At 51.4% G+C, this 16486-nt stretch overlaps 1 protein-coding gene across 4 annotated transcripts in view; it reads right to left on the bottom strand.

Annotated features, from left to right (window-relative positions):
• LPP (LIM domain containing preferred translocation partner in lipoma) overlaps positions 1-16486 on the bottom strand; it is a 425329-nt gene that overhangs the window by 198758 nt on the left and 210085 nt on the right. For all 4 annotated transcript variants that reach the window (XM_014607111.3, XM_059731261.1, XM_019499042.2 and 1 more), the window contains one exon: positions 4250-4372. In XM_014607111.3, coding sequence (XP_014462597.1) covers positions 4250-4372 — 123 coding nt within the window. The remainder of the gene's footprint in view (positions 1-4249; positions 4373-16486) is intronic.

Here is a 16486-nt window from a genome sequence, read left to right as displayed (position 1 = left end):
GCAAGCCTGGTTTCTCATGTGCTGCAGCTAAAGATGAGGCTTACATCCTATACTTTCCTGCTGTCCTTTAAGTGTGCAATTTTGAAATGAAAACAACACTTTCATGACTTTTGGTGGCTCCTGTGACTCACACTAATAGCCAGGGTCTGGGTGGCCCTGTGGTTAGTTATGGAGCTTTTCCTTGGTAGGTCACAAGCTCTAACCAGAAGGTTCATGAGGACAGAAAGTCGCTCCTCATCTGCACTGACCTACATGAGACAGATTAATGATGTCTAGAAATCCTCCTCCTCCACAAGAGACTCTCTTGACTCAGGAGAGAAGACAAAACCTAACTAGGGAGAGGAGACTGAAGTGATCTTTCACTCTGCGGTCTCCCTGGGTCGCAGATGAGTCACACGAGGAGGCAGCGGCTTGCCCAGAGACATGGAAGAAACATTTAGGTAAAGCAGCCCCCGGGCTGAGACTGACAGTCATAAGGAGAGATGGTAAAGAGAGGTAAATGGCCTGGGCCCATTCTCCTGCTGAGCTAAGTGATGGGTGAAACCATCACCCACTGCACTTTACCCCTCTTGGGAGCAACAAAGATGCTGTCCCAAGGTTAAGGGATATTACTGAGTTCCCCTCTTCGGGCCAGAGTCACACTGATAGACTCGGAGAAAAATTGGGTGAAGCCAACCTTCACCAGAGCTACGAAACAAGGAGCAATGGTTTCAAGTTGCAGCAAGGGAAGTTGAGGTTGGATATTAGGAAAAATGTTTTCACTAGGAGGGTGAAGCACTGGCACAGGTCACCCAGAGAGGTGGTGCAGTCTCCATCCTTGGAGGTTTTGAAGACCCGGCTAGACAAAGCCTTGGCTGGGATGATGGAGTTGGGGCTGGTCCTGCTTGGAGCAAGGGGATGCACTAGATGTGACCTCCTGAGGTCCCTTCCAGCCTGACTTTTCCATCTTCTGCGCTTGATGTCATTAACCGGTCAGGAAGCCGGGGTGCTGCAGCGGATCCCACAAGCTTTCTCCATACTCAATACCACTGGCGTCACCGTGAGCTGCAACCGGGCATTTCGGTTGGGAGTCCAGCCCATCCGAAACCTTACCCAACTTCTAGGCTACACGCTTACCTGGATCCTCAAGAGTCAAACCAAAGCAACTCCATTCACTTTTAGGACCTACTGATTTATAGACAGGACGTTTCCATAAGGCACCACTTTTAAGATACCGTAGGCAACAATCAATCACCATCACAATACTTATTTAGGGCCAGATTCTACCCTCTTTACTCCCTGGGTCCCACTGACATCGCAAACATGGTCCAAAAGACCAAGGCCACATCGAATGGGAAGTTACATCCATAGGAGGTGAGATGAGTGAAGTAAACCTCTCTCACGACACCCTGCGACTTCCCTGCGGACACGCTTGCTTCGGCGTAAGAAAGCTGTTTCTCCATTTAGCTGGTGTCACTATGGAAGTGTTGAAAGAAAAGGGGACTCCCCCGGTTTCCCCCCATATGCACTTTTATTCCAAAATAGCAGCGTGCCATGGGGAAGTTATAGTGGTAGAAACAGTGTTTTAACTACACGGTGAAAATGGTCTGCTACACAGACCGCCCTGACTCTCTTCCCCTCACTCGACCCATCACCTGGCTCGGCTGGAGGTGGTTTGTGAAGGTTTGATGCAATAAATGTGCTGACTTCCCAGTTCAGTCTCACCTATTCCTACTACAAAGCTGTCAAGTGACTGATTCTTTTTTTTTTTTTCCTATATACTTATTGCAGATCAAATAAAGAACAAACTTCAAAGCCCTGCAGTTCGGTTCTACCCTTCAAGGACTTGCTCAAGTTCTTTTTAATTACAGCAGATGACACGTTCAACTCTGGCATTTTCTTTTTCTAGCAGCTATGGCTAATAGTTGGTGTAATTATATTTTTCACAGGACTTAATTATGTTAACCAATAAATACTGAAAAGTCTAATGAATGGAACAAGAGACAGTTCACTCCGTATCAAAGCCATGCCTCCACTTTTCTCCTGCCCTGTTGTGGCTGGCTGTTAGAGCAAATCCCCTTTAAAAGATCACCCTGCCATTGCTAGACATAGCGGGGCAATCTGCATGGCTGGCCTCTAATTACAGGCAGAAACATCTCACCTAACTGCATGTGCAAGCTGTGAATTTATGCACATGAATCAGGAGACAGGATCTCAGGGTCACCAACTTTATGAACTGGAATACGCGGCACGGCTCCATTGAAACTAGGCTGTGCCATCAGATCCCAGCCAAATTCGAATCAGGAGAGGTAGCCAAGTATGTGCTTTTCTGATTTTTACCTCGGGGTACAAAGCCACACAAGAACACTGTCCTTTCTGCTACTCCATACCTCGGATGAAAGAAACAACCCACGGCAAGCACATTTCCATCTTGTCGCATCAACCCTATGACATGCTTAGCGAGGTATCCAAAAGAGCCCGGAGAGGAGGAATGAGAGCAAATATAAAGGACTGAATGCCCTGATACTGATACCCAAACACAACCCCACTTATGGGTAGCACTATAGTAATGGTTGACCTGTTATCTTAATTATTTTTCTCCCCCAGTGGAAAAGGACCAAATTCATGTCTGCTTTACCTTGTCCACAGTTTTACACGGAGTAACTGATTCAGATTGCTTCTAAGAAGCAGAAGGATGATGCTGTAGTTTTGCATGAGAGCTGTTTCTCTGCAGCCATAAAGACAAAAAAAAAGGCCAATTTTTTTTTTGTTTTGAGGCTACTGCAGCGAGGTTGGTTATGCAAAAATCAAACAAAACAGAAGACCAAGACACCACTAACTGATTTGCAAATGGGGTGGGAGGGAAGGGATTTGAAAGCACTGACATTTAGACTAACTCTTTCCCCAGTGCATGAGTTTTAAAACTCTCATCGACCCTGGTAGAAGCAAATTAAGGCAACACTGGGTACTTTTACAAATTTCATCCACACTGTACACTTTTGCCATCACTGCAGGCATGTGAAGCATTCTAGATAATGGCTAAAAAGGTAAACCAGAAGACAGGGTAGATTAGCACTTTACAGATTAACCAAAGTATGTATGTACGGGCATGGGCAAGTGTGTATGCACACATCTATATGCATGCGCATGGGCATGTGCAAGTGTGTATGCACACACATATATGCATGCACATGGGCATGTGCAAGTGTGTATGCACACGTGTATGCACACATCCATAATGCATGCGTATATATGTGTGCATACACACATGCACATACCCGTACATACATAAACACATGTGTGTGTGTGCATGTTTGTGAGCTGAAGCTCACTTTAAACTTTTGGGCCTAAGGAGATCATAATTAAATACAGATAAACCCCACGCACAGGGCCCACAGGCTGCTTCACCTTTATCGTTGATTGACTTGGGAATTTTAATCCAATCCCAACATCATTTGAACATGCACACTGTAAAGACACGGCAACCTGCATGTGTAGAGAGGGAGAGGGGCATGCACACACATACACCCAGTTTTTTGTTTTACACACACAGAAGATAGCATTATTCTGAGAAGGGAAGAAAAAATATGCGTAATTACTTCAGCTGGTTTTGGACACCCTACCAAAATGCCATTAGACAGTCTCTTTTCCACGGGCTAAAAGAAAATCACAGCACATAACATTCACACATCTGCTTCCTAGGTGCTCTCTGCATTTGAGTGATAAAAATCTACCCGACTCCCGTCAGCCCTGCAGCCCAGATCTAGGCATGGAAGAGCAAGCGGGATCCCATCCTGCCTTGTTGCCTTATCAACCACAGTGACAGCTGAGCTATGATCCATGCATCTTCACTGGTAGCGATTAGGCCATGAAAGCAGAACGAGCACAGCTTGGTATTCAGATATCTGGATCAGGCTGCAATGGCGACAGATAACAGCGTAACGGCACTTGTAAAGGGAGCACGCTGTTCATCCAGCAGCTATCACGGAAGGAAAAGCCTGGAGGACGAGATGCTATTTTTACAGTCACATTTCTATCACCTCAAACACACGCCGAAAAACGTCTGCTCCAAAGCACCCTGGAGCAGGTCCCCTTCCAGAGTGCTGCCTTCCCTCTGGCGTGCATGCCGGGATGATCCCGAGATGCAAACGGGCAGGCTCCTTCCAGCAAGCACAAACCCATTTGCAGATGGCTCCAGGAATCGCCTCTAGCCAAATTTCTACTCGCTGCGTACAAAACACACCATGCAAGCACAGGGCTCGGCACGAACCTGTTGAACCCGAGGCTTGTACGGGGAGCTGCTCTCCAAGTCCGCCAGGATGCTGGTCAGAGAGTCGATCTCCGCATCTAAGCTGGATCGCCTTTCCTCCAGGGTCTTGCCGCCAGGATTCGCCTAGGAAAGGAAGGAGCAACATTTCAAGCCATGTAAACGACTCGGTCCAGCAGCTGGGTTTGGATTTTCGTTCCAGAGCATCGCCCCCATCCCCGGGTGGAAAGCCCCAAGCCCTACAATAGCAATCTGCCTTGAATACTTGGCTGTAGCTCCTAGGAGGAGACTCTCACTCCTTACAGGCATGGACAGAGCTCAGCAAAATGGGGCCCTTAGCCAGGTGGATCCCATCATGCAAGCTAACAGCAGCAGAGCGGTCCCCTGATTGCAGCGGTGAGGTCTCCATGAACTCGGCTCACCCCGTTCTGCTCCGACCACCTTCTCTTCACCCACAGCCGCTCCCCGAGCCAAATCCATCCTCTCCCTTTGGCTCCGCGTCTCTTCCAGGTAGATGGTATTTCAGAGCATCATTTGAGGAGCAAAGGGATGGCTGCGTGGTTTACAGCACTCCTCCATCATCCGTCCTCAGCAGAAAAGGCAACTTGGCCAAACGCAGAGACCGTGCAAAGCAGTCAGGCTCTGGTCAGCCAAGCTCATCCATGCCAAGGCATTCATTAGCTCTTAACGATTATTAAACCTTATTGCATAATGATGAATTTGAGCAGCCTAACAAGGAAATGGACTTTCCGATAGGCTTTATATGCACGAGCATGTCATTGAAAAGGTGCAGCCTCGGGTCAGAAACTATTCAGAAGGAATCTTTTTTTTTTTATTATTATTATTACAAAAGCTCATTTTTAAAAGTGTCCACCTAAACGAATGCTCTGAACCGCTTTCTCACAGGACTCGCCGAGATCCGTTTTTTCCTGGCTAGGATGAGATTTGGAAACCCGAAACGCTGCTAAAATTCCCATTTCATTTGCACAGTGGTGTCTTACGTTTCTTTTCCTCCCTCTCATCATTTCACTGCTCGAATGATGGTTAATACACGCAGCCCGCTGGCTGCAGCCCGTCCGCTAAGTGTTGCGCGGGCATCCGAGAGGAGACCACCTTACCCGGACCAGTTTGGAGCCGGGACAGAGAAGGCAGGCAATGGGTATGAGGAGACAAGGATCCCAAGATATCACCCAGTATCACCCAGTGGCTTCCCACTGCCATACTGGCCATAGCGGTGGCCCGTCAGATTCCAACAAATCTCCTAAATACCCCATCATTACAATAGCAGACGGTGAAAAAGCACCTAATTGATGGCAAGGGCACAAGAAGAACCACCCAGCTGGTTAGCGGCAAGGGCATGAATATAACCCAGGTGTCCTGAGGCCGAGTCCGGTGTCCTCACCACCAGGCCACGTTGCCTCTAGGGCAGTTTGGCTTGCTAGGTAGTTGCTAGACGGTTTCCTTGCCAAGCTCTCACCCTCCGGTGGTAAAACATCTAAGGTTATGTCCACACTATAGGAGATACTCCTGATTAAGTAGAGCAGCGAGGCTGGAGTGGTGCGAATGCAGCCCTGCAAGGAGGAAGGGGTTTACCTGTCACCAGGACTCCCCCAGACACGGGCACCTTCGCCAGCAGAAGCCACCAAACCTGCATCAACACGAGTACTTTGCTGGCAGAGCCCCATCGCCTATGGCAGTGGGGGGGGGGGAAGCTTTTTGGCAGGCATCCCACAAGCTAAACCCTATGTCCTCCTTGAGGGCCATCTTGATGCATTTCCCCTGCCTGCTCTGCTGCTCTGCTTTCTGCTCCCTTGCCTGTGCTCCTGGCCCAACCTGCTCCTCTTCTCTTTCTGTTCTCTCCTGATCTACTATTCTGCTTTCCTTTCCCTCCCCCATCTCTTGTGTCTAGTATCCGGAGTCCTGTGTCCAGCTGTGGGCCGCCCACTACAGAAAGGATGTGGGCACGTTGGAGAGAGTCCAGCGAAGGGCAACGAAAATGGTTGTGGGGCTGGGGGACAGGACTGGTGAGGAGAGGATGAGGGAAATGGGCTGATTTAGTCTACAGAAGGGAAGACAGAGGGGGATTGAATAGCAGCCTTCACCTCCCTGCAGGGGGGCTGCAAAGAGGATGGAGCTGGGCTGGCCTCAGTGGGGGCAGATGACAGAAGGAGCAATGGGCTCAAGCTGCAGCAAGGGACGTTGTGGTTGGATATTAGGAAAAACTCTCTCACTAGGAGGGTGGTGAAGCACTGGAAAGATGATCTGGAGAGGTGGTGGAACCGCTATTCTTGTTCGTTTTTAAGGCCCAGCTTGATATCCCTTGGCTGGGATGATGTAGTTGGGGCTGGTCCTGCTTGGAGCAGGGGTTGGACTAGATGTGACCTCCTGAGGTCCCTGCCAGCCCTTTTTTCCTACGATCCTACTGCATGCCACACACAGAGGCCGGTGGCAGGGTGGCCACCCCTCACCACAGGGTCCGAGTGTTTCATGGCTCCTCTGTGATACAGCTGGGCTGGCAGGACACTGTAATAGTCCTTTTATTGCGGCACCGCAGGGATAAAAGGACCTCCATGAAAGTCTGGGGTGGGCAGCAAGGGGGGAAATACCTGCAGGACTCTCTCGACTGCCTCAAAGCTTATTAAAGAACGCTGCATTTATTTAAAATAAAAAGACATAATTAAATGCAAGGCTAAATTCAACCTGTCTTCACCCCCCACCATCTCTACTCCTTTGTAGTAAATTAAGAGCACGACCCTGCAAATGCTCACAGAATGAGAGAAGCGGGGCAGGACGGGATCTCCAATGCTCGTCTAGTCCACCTCCCTGCCTGAGGCAGGATCAATCCCATCCAGACTATCCCATACACACCCAGTGTGCAACCTCTTAGCAACGACACATGCGCATTCCCACACGGCTGCTCGTGCAGGTGTCATGGCTCGAGCCCTACACGATGGGATGAGGTCCACACAAAAGCCATACAACAGCGGGTAGTTCCTCCTGCTGCTTTACCCACCCCTGGAGATGACACTCATCACTATTACCCAGTTTAGGAGGTGCAACAACGCTGCGACACAGAGCACAGGCATGTCCAGAAGACCAGCTGCAAACATTGCTTCCCCCGTGCCCGGAAACCAGGCAGCTTTGGAGCGAGATCGGCTGCCATCCACCAGCCCAGGACTGTCCCTATGTCATGGCTTTGCTTGATGCTCCCGGAGGCTCCCGAGGCACAGAGGCTGGGCTCAACGTCCCCAGGCAGACCAGCCAAGGTACTTAGGAACCATCTTCATTAGGAGCCGGAGCCAGGAGGGCCGCGTGCTGCATTTCCGGCTTGCGGCATGACCCTGGGCCCAGCCCTTGAGCTCCCTTCAACCTTAGACAGCCCAGCTGAAAGTGAGGTAAAGAAAAACTAAATCCCCAAGCTGCTGGGAAAGCAGACGTGGCCTCTGATCTCCCCGCGGCGAGCGAAGCTAATGCAAAACACAGGCCTGCCTGGCACAATCGACTCATTACTGACCCTCCGCAGAGCCCACGCCCCCGCCGGCTCAGCCGTCGCTCTCACCCCGGGGGAGAAGGTGGCCGTGAGGCTTGGCACGCTCGCCGGCCCCCCAAATCCCCGGCGTGCAGCTTGCAGCAGCTGCGACGGAAATCCAGCCCGAGCCTGGCCGTCCCACACCGCTCCGATGCACCCCGCTAATCCCAGCTCGCGCCGGAGATGCATCCGCCGGGAGAACAAAACTTTCCCCGTGGAGGAGGTTCGAGGGAATATCAGCTCAATGGGCCACGAGACATGAAAACAGCACCGACTCCCTGGGCCGGCCGCCCTGCCGCTCCATCCGGGGCCGGCACGGTAGGCTACGGGCGAGAAGCCAGCGCAATGCATCCCTCATGGGGGCAGGGGACCAAACTCAGTCTCTCTCTCTTCCAACAGGACACCTGGCTGTGGGTTCAAACAGCGCAGGGGGGGGGGTCCCAGCCTTCCTTGCAAACCCCCTCACCCCTGCCCCATAGTCCTGCATCCTACATAGGGGCAGCCCCACTCTCCTTCTCACTTGCCCTTTTTCTGCACCCCATCTTTTTCTCCTCCTCTGTTCTGCATCCCTTGCCCCCCTTCGTTTCCCTGCTGGCTGCCAGGCTGTGTTTACGCATACCGCGGGGGCACGAGCCACTGGCCCCAGCAGTCTGAGATGCAAGTACTTTCAACTGCCTGATGACAGGGGAGCTGGTGTTCAAAACCGTGCCCCCCTTTTCCCCTCCAAAATAGAGGGCTTTGGGAAGGAACGTCAATCAAGAACGGGTGTGAACAGTTGCACCGAGCCCCTGTACTGCCAGCCACCCGGGTGTAGATACATCCAGAGCATCACACCCAGGGCACAGCAGCCACCATTACCGCACCAAGGTAATTTGCTCCGAGTCCAGGGGAAATGCTGGATTTTAATGGCATCTGCTGGACAGAGAAAAGCATGAAAAAAGGCTGAACAACAAAAAAATACAGAAATAGGAAAGCAATTCAAGCCGGCATCTGTATTTAATCCTTGCTTTCCCTTGCATCTCCCCCAGTGGCACTGCCACTAGAGGAAGGAGCTTTTCCACCCGCTCCTTGCTACCCATCTCACCACCCGCAAACTTCTTCCTCCCTCGTCTCCACGGTCAAAAGCTATCTGAAGTTCAAAGAGGCGCTGCCGGGGCGGCAGGGGACCGGCAGAAAGATGCGTCCTCCAGGCTGAGCACGGAGAGAACAAAGCGCCCGGCGCGTACGCTGCCGAGTTTATTCTCCCCTGAACCCGGTGAAAAGAGCAAAACTTTTGCTTCAAATCCCCAAGCAGACATTAATGTAGTGCAGAGGAGACCGCCCCCCCTCCCGCCCAACACGCACGGAGACCGCCGAGGACTCTGGACTTCGGTGGGGGTCCAAAACGCTTGATTTGATGTGAAATTGCTGTTCCAGGCAGCGGGGAGGGGCCGGGAACGCCAGCGGCGCCCTTTGAAAGCAGAGAGATTGAGCCTTTTGAAAGAGATCTGAAATGATGGGAGACTGTGGCAGATGTGACCGCAGTGATTTCAGCGGACGTGATGGTATCGGGGATCTAATAGGACAGAACTTCCCTGCCGCTCCATCAGGCTGGAGCCAGGCCTGAAATATCCTTTTTTTAGCCTTTTGATGGCATCCAGGATAAAAGCAGAAAGGAACCTCAGCTCCAATTTATTTCTCTCTCTCTCTCTCCCTTTTGCAGAAGGGAAATAATGTGGCTGGTTTTATTTTGCCAGACCCTGCTCGGACTACAAAGAAACCACTTAACAGATCTGAGCAGGGCGTTCAAAAGCATTTGACGCTGGCCTAATTAATTTTGCTCTCGTTGAAGCTGATGGTAAAATGTGCGTTGGCATTTTGGAAGCAGAGCTATGCCAATGGCAGGCACTTTCTGAGGCTCTTCCCAAGGATTCGTCTGGATGAAGTCGCCTCCAAGTGAGCGACGACTCGGACGTTGCCTGGAGCCAGGATGCCTGGATGGGGGGTGAGCTTTATTGTTGAGCCCGTAAACCTCCAGTAAGTAACAGCAGTACCACCCGTGTGCCCAGGCCAGATGCCGCTCTTGGCAGGGGTCATGTCAGCATCTGTGCTCCGCTGGTCACCACGCTATATGCACGCATGCACGCACTCAGGATGCAGGGGAAACTAGATCTGGAGCTAGACCGGTGCGATGAGTCTGGTGCAGTTGGGGACCGTTGCTGCAGCTCAGTCTCCCCTCTAAATGCAGCAGAATAACAGCGGGCACTTCGTGCCGCATTGCAAGGATGAGCCGATGAACATCTCCACGGTGCACGTGGTGGCCCAGGCGCTACGCAAAATGACGGACGGGCACCAGGGTAGATGGGGAGGGTATGCTGTACTCAGTACAGCCTTAGCTGTGGCTTCATAGCTAGCCTCCAGCCTTGCCGTCGCTGTGGGAGGCATGGAGCCATGCCTTTCATAGGAGCGATCTCCTACCAAGGGCTGAGTTTGACATCCGTGGTGCAAACGTGCATTTGGAGAGCTCACAACGCCAATCGATTTAACGAGGACTGGGGAGTGGGATACAGCCTGGCAATCACCCTCCTTCCTTGTAGGCTGATGAGCGTCCGTAAAACCCAGCCAAGCAGCTAGCTTTGTGGAGCAGAGGCTGCAATGAGTACATCCTTCATCCTTGGAGAAACTTCTTTTGCTGGGAAGCCTCCCATGGATCCCCAGGCACCGGAGCAGCAGAGACTATTTATCGGTCGATTCAAGGAACAGGCATGCTGGAGTTCAAACCCAGCGGTCTGCCTTCAGGGGTGACCTCCCCGACCCACAATGCATGCATTCACAGCCGTCTCGTGGCCAAATGGGGCTGTAGGCAATGGAGATGCCCTGCACTCGGGGCCGAGAATAGAGGCTTTGAGGGCTCTGCTGCTGTTCTTGTCTTTATGACAAAAATGCCTCGATGTAAAGCGTTAATGTACAGGGAGATGCACAGGGAGACGCAGCCCCTGCTCTGAACAGCTCAGGGTCTGAGGCAGAAAACAAGATCCAAAGAGTGGAAAAGGAGCACAGAGCGTGGCCAACGTGCCCCGTCTCCGAGGCCAGCACCGTGTCCCCCATCAGCCAGGGCTGCACCTTCATGACGCTGATCCTGGTGCAAATATCAAGGACACCCACACTCCAGTGAATCATCAGACATGATTCACTGCCAACAGCATGGGGTCACGCTGGTGGCCCCGATGTGGGATCACTTACCACGATGGGGAAAGGGGTGTGGGCACAGGCACTTGCTGAGATGCTGTTCAATCTGCAGCCGTGGAAGGGCACGCAGACCTTGAAGCTGGCACAGACCCTCTTGGGGAAGGGCTTTGTGCCTCCCCAGCAGACGGGTAACGACAAGAGCCACCTCCCGCAGAGCCCAGGACTGCATCGCTCTCCAAAGAGCATCCGTGCCCACAGTGCAAGAAGGGATCCCTGTGCTACAAACAACAGTTCGCTTTGCTCCTGCTTTTGAGACGCAGGGCTGTGTATCGAGCTGGCGTGGAGACAGAAAGGCAGATCTCACCTGAAAAATGCATCCAACTGGAGCACGTGAGTCAAAAGAGCTCTTCTGGGCCTCCTGATTAAGGGCTAGCCTGGGTAGAAGGGCAGTCGCCGCCAGCGCAGCAGAGGGAAAGGGCTAGACAAGGAGGCTGTACTCGGAGGCAAACACTAAAAGGCAGCGGGGGCAATTAGAGAGTCAAAGGAGGGCCCAGATGTTCAGGCAGAACCAGACTTAAGGTTCGGGGCCACCCAGCTTTCGCCAGCTCAGAGTTTCGGGAACAGGTCTAGATCCAGAGGGTCACCCCCAGCATTGCAGCTCCTCCAGTCTCAACCCAGAGATTTCACATAGGCATCCACATCCAGATCTGCCATGGCCTTCCTGAGTGCAAAAGAAAAATTGCTCTAGTATCTAGGAGCAATGGTCTCAAGTTGCAGCAAGGGAAGTCGAGTTTGGATACTAGGAAAAACTCTCTCCCTAGGAGGGTGGCAAAGCACTGGGTTATCCAGAGAGGTGGTGGAGTCTCCATCCTTGGAGGTTTTGAAGACCCGGCTCGACTATCTATTGATGGTCTAGTTGGGGCTGGTCCTGCTTGGAGCAGGGGTGGACTAGATGTGACCCCTTGAGCTCCCTTCAACCCTCGTTTTCTAGGATGCTATGATTTTTCTGGAGTCAAAAAGAGTAAAAATGAAAAGCTGGCATTTTCCCGAGGGAGAGGTACCTCAACTCTACTCAAGTCTAAAAAGGTTGAGAAGCACGGCCCTACACCACACTGATCAAACACCCGAAGGATAAGAGAGCAGCCTGGGATGTGTGGGGGCCCCAGGGAGACGCCTGAGCGTGCAGCCATTTGGTTGGGGATGGGGCAGGGGGCTTACAGACTGCCCCGAGCTCAGCGTCCAATTTTCCAGTCTCCCTTTCTGCCGCTGGTTGCTCATTAGCCTGCCCCCCAAATCACCTTCACATCTGGCCCTGATGTTCATACCCCTAAAACCCTAGCAGGTAATGGCACCATAAAATCACAGATAATAAGGAATGGAAGGGAGCTCAGGGGGTCACGTCCTGCGTACTTAGCAAGTCAGATCAAAACCTCCTTGGTTTGGTAAGAGCCCCTGGATGCAAGCTTGGCAGCGAGCTGGGAGGCGTATTCATCAACAAAGGAGGTGCGTAAAGGTATCTGAAAGCTGAGTAGTGGGTGGGTGGGTTGGGGGAGGGAGGCGGGGGAATAAAACTGGTTTATTTTTCCATTAAGGCAATTTAATATTCTCGGGGTAGAAACGCAAATCGCTCATCCTTGGGAATTAAATTGAATTAGCGGAGCGTTTTTGTTCATCAGCAGAACATACAATGGGAAATGGGATGTGTCACTTTGTCTTTACATCTCTTGCAGGACACCGCCGCGCTATTCGCGGGGCAAGATGAAGCCGAGCCGAACCCGAAAGACTTTGATGGACTGAAACCAGCTTCCTGGGAGCAGCGAAGAGATCCTGTCTCTTATCATTAGTAAAACCACATTAGGGCCCATTATTGATAATTATGGCCACTGTTCATTTTTTTGGGGGGGTTCCCCCCAACTTGAAACATTCACTTGTGACAGTGTGATTAGCCATAAAGACAAGTTGATGTTCCCTATAGAGAAAAACCTGGCAACTAAACCAAGATCCGGGAGATCTTATCCCCCCACCTGCAATACCCAAGGAGTACCCAAATACCCAATACAGCCATAAAATAAAACCAAAATAGAAGTCATGGATGGTGCTCAATAGCTCAGCAAGATTTTTGTGTCTGCTCATATTGCATGGGAGGTAAACCCCCTGCACACTTCAGTCCCACGCCAGGCAGGGACGTGCCGCTCTGGTTCACGTGTGCTTTCTCAAGCTACCAGCAATGCAGCCACCTTTCGAGGGGCATTGCACCCCAGGGAGCAAGCTCTACAATTTTAATTGAATAGGGCAATTTTCTCCAGTCCCAAATGGAAGGGAAGCGTTTGCTACCCAAGAGTTGTCCCCTTCCACCCGAGACAGCTGCACGGCACGGGGGGGACGCGATTGCAGTCGGGCTTGCAGGGTGTCTGGGGAACAACCAGAACAAGTGGGTTGCAAAGGTCATGCAGACATTTGGCAGTCCTCTTTAAGGAGCCTGGTTCCTCATTCACATCGCGGGGAATGGGTTTCAAAACTCCTGTTCAAAACTCGGAAGCGAATTGTGCTGTCAAACCGCGACGGGCTGTAAATGCAACGGAGCAAGAAGTCTGCAAAGCGATGTCAGAAGAGACGGTGCATCTGACTTGTCTCAATGTTTATAGCCGCAGGCCCTGAAGTTGGATAGATAGGGATGGAGAAGACACATAGGCACAGACCACCGGAGACTGAAAAAGGACATGGGGGTTAGAGCAGAGAAGCAACTCAACGTGAGCTTCCAGCACAAAGGGAGCTAACACCATCCTTGGATGTCTAAAGAGGAGCGGATGGGAGGAGGAGGCAGGTGGCAGTGAGACTCATCCCAGGACACCATATCCCCATTTTAGAAGAGTGTTGAAACATCAGATAGGCCCCCAGAGCCAGGAGGACAATTCAAGGGCTGCACAAAACATCCCACAGGGAGAGGCCTGAAGAGCTCCATGCGTCTGGCTCACCAAAAGAGAAGTGCAGTGCAGAAATACCTCCGAGGGGAGAAAGCATTGGGTATTAAACGTCTCTCCAAACTACAGGGCAAGGCTGTCTAACTGGCAAAGGGTCGGGAGGTGGGGGGAGGCGCACTGCTCACACGGCGAGTTGCTCCTGGGACTATGGCCCATGGGACGTGTGGCCCCCAGCTACCTCGTCTAAGAGAGGGGGAGCAGTCCTCATTTCTTGACATCATCACATCAAGGCTAGCTGCCTTTCTGGAAGATATAGCTCAATCAAACACAAGTTAAGCAGCTAAGTGAAGGGATCACCGGGTGGAATCAAATGGCCCGTGATAGACAGGTGGTCACACCGGTGATCTTATAGATTCATATAAGTCAGGGGCCCGAAGAGACCTCAAGAGATCATCAGGTCCAGCCCCCCTGCTCTAGGCAGGGAAGTCACCTGGGGCCAGATGACCCCGGCAAGGTGGGCGTCCAGTCGTCTTGTCCAGCCTTCACCTCTCAGGAAGGTGTAGATTTATAGATTTATAGATAGATGGATTAGTAGTAGATTTATAGATTTATAGATAGTGTAGATGGAAGATGTGGCACCATAACTCCTACAGACTAGTCTATGTGTAGATGCTGTAGCACCCAAACTACTGTAGTGTAAAACAGAATGTAGATGCATAAAGCACAGCTATATAAACAGCTCTGTTTGGAGGTAGCTGAATTCACACGTGAAGGGCCGATCAATAGTATCACAAAATCAGAGACAATGAGGGTTGAAGGGAGCTCAGGAGGTCACGTCTAGTCCAACCCCTGCTCCAAGCAGGACCAGCCCCAACTACATCATCCCAGCCAAGGCTTTGTCTACCCAGGTCTCCAAAACCTGCAACAATGGAGATGCCACCACCTCTCTGGGTATCCTGTTTCAGTGCTTCACCACCCTCCTGGTGAGAAAGTTTTTCCTAATATCCAACTTAAACCTCCCTTGCTGCAACTTAAGTCCATTGCTCCTTGTCCTGTCATCTGCCCCTGCCATAAAAGAATATAACAACTCTAATTAATAGATCAACGGGTACCACCATACCTGCAAACCAAGTACGAGACTAAAAAGCATGAGAGTTACCTTTCACAGACAGTTCAGGCCAATTCAGAGGAGGTAACCGCGTATTTAACTCCAGTCAGGTCCCATCTCACTGACACTTCGGCACGTGCTCATGACCTAGTTGAACCGAAGCAGCGGCTCTGAGATCTGCCTCTTTCCCCTCCAAACTAACCGGCCTGTATTTCTATGCAGACTTGCTTCGCGTTTAGAAACCTCTCATTTGAAGCCGAATGTGCGAGTCAACTAAATGCAACACAGCCTGGCTGTTTAGGCATGCTGTTTATGGAAACACATAAACCCGTGCTTAATGTTAGTCGTACTTCCATCCTTCTGCCTCTTGTGTGCATAAGTGCTCTCGAATGCATGCACGTGTCCCTCTTTGAGGGTCATGGAAACCAGACTGGAAATCACAAGGGAAAAAAAGAAGCAAAAGATCAGTACAGATTCACTGCCCAAGTGGAGTGAAGTATTATAATTCAAGACATCACTTGTAGATCATTACAACTTTAACACTCTTTTCATAAAAAAAGAAAATAAAATAAAAAATCCCAGCCCTGTGGCTTTATCACTTTTATTTGAGCTTGAAACCACCTCCCCGGAAACCATCCGGCTCTGTGCTGATGTGACGCACGTGGTGCTCAACTGCAGCATGCCCCACGCACGGATGAGTGCGAACCCGTCGTGGTTCCCCACGGCTTTATCCGCCAGGCGCCTGCAAGGATCCGAGTGCGTCCTAGGGGATTTGGCAAACTGCAATCCAGGTTCACGCAAACCTAAGTCTAAACCACGTGAAAGGCAACGGCTGAGGTCAGTTTTGTTCTGACTGCTCTTTGAACGTACAGAGAAGTACGCTTGGAAAATAAATGTTGGCTCTCTCAAATCGGAGAGGGGAGGCCTGCTTGGATCTGACCTGGTAAACTGAGTCACAGGCTCAGTACTGGCACTCACAGACAGAGCCAGCTCCTCTCCGGTAGCTAAAAGGTTGGCATTCCTGTGTGAAGAGCCCGCTTCCCACCCGGCTACAGAGCAGGTTTCACAGTATCTACTACACCTGCTGCACGTCCCGTCAGCACAGGTGAACTATTTATTATATGCCACCATCTGGGGGTCCCAGGAAGCTCACTAAGAAGCCAGGCTGGCTCTAGACAGGCATCTTTTCCAGGAAAAAACACTGCTTTTGAAGAAAATGTGACATTTTAGTTCCTCTGCTACCTCTTGGAGGGATGTATTGGCAAGCGGGACATACCCAATGACCCTTCATGGGACTATGCTACCCCCACTCCCAGGCTCGCTGCTCAGGGAGCAGCCGTACCATGCTCCAGGGATGGCACAGACACACCTGAGGGGTCACAGGCCGAGCCGTGGGGCAGGATTTCAGGCCTGTGGTAGTGGGCAGGGAGGTGAAGGGCACAACTGAGGAGCCCTGGCATAAAGGCACAAGGGAAGTGAATACAGAACAGGCCTAATGCAGCACCCCTCGCTTT

This window comes from Alligator mississippiensis, chromosome 7, assembly GCF_030867095.1.
Source record: "Alligator mississippiensis isolate rAllMis1 chromosome 7, rAllMis1, whole genome shotgun sequence".
Lineage (NCBI taxonomy): Eukaryota > Metazoa > Chordata > Crocodylia > Alligatoridae > Alligator > Alligator mississippiensis.
The sequence above is the reverse complement of the archived record's forward strand: the minus strand, read 5'-3'. Positions and strand labels throughout refer to the sequence as shown.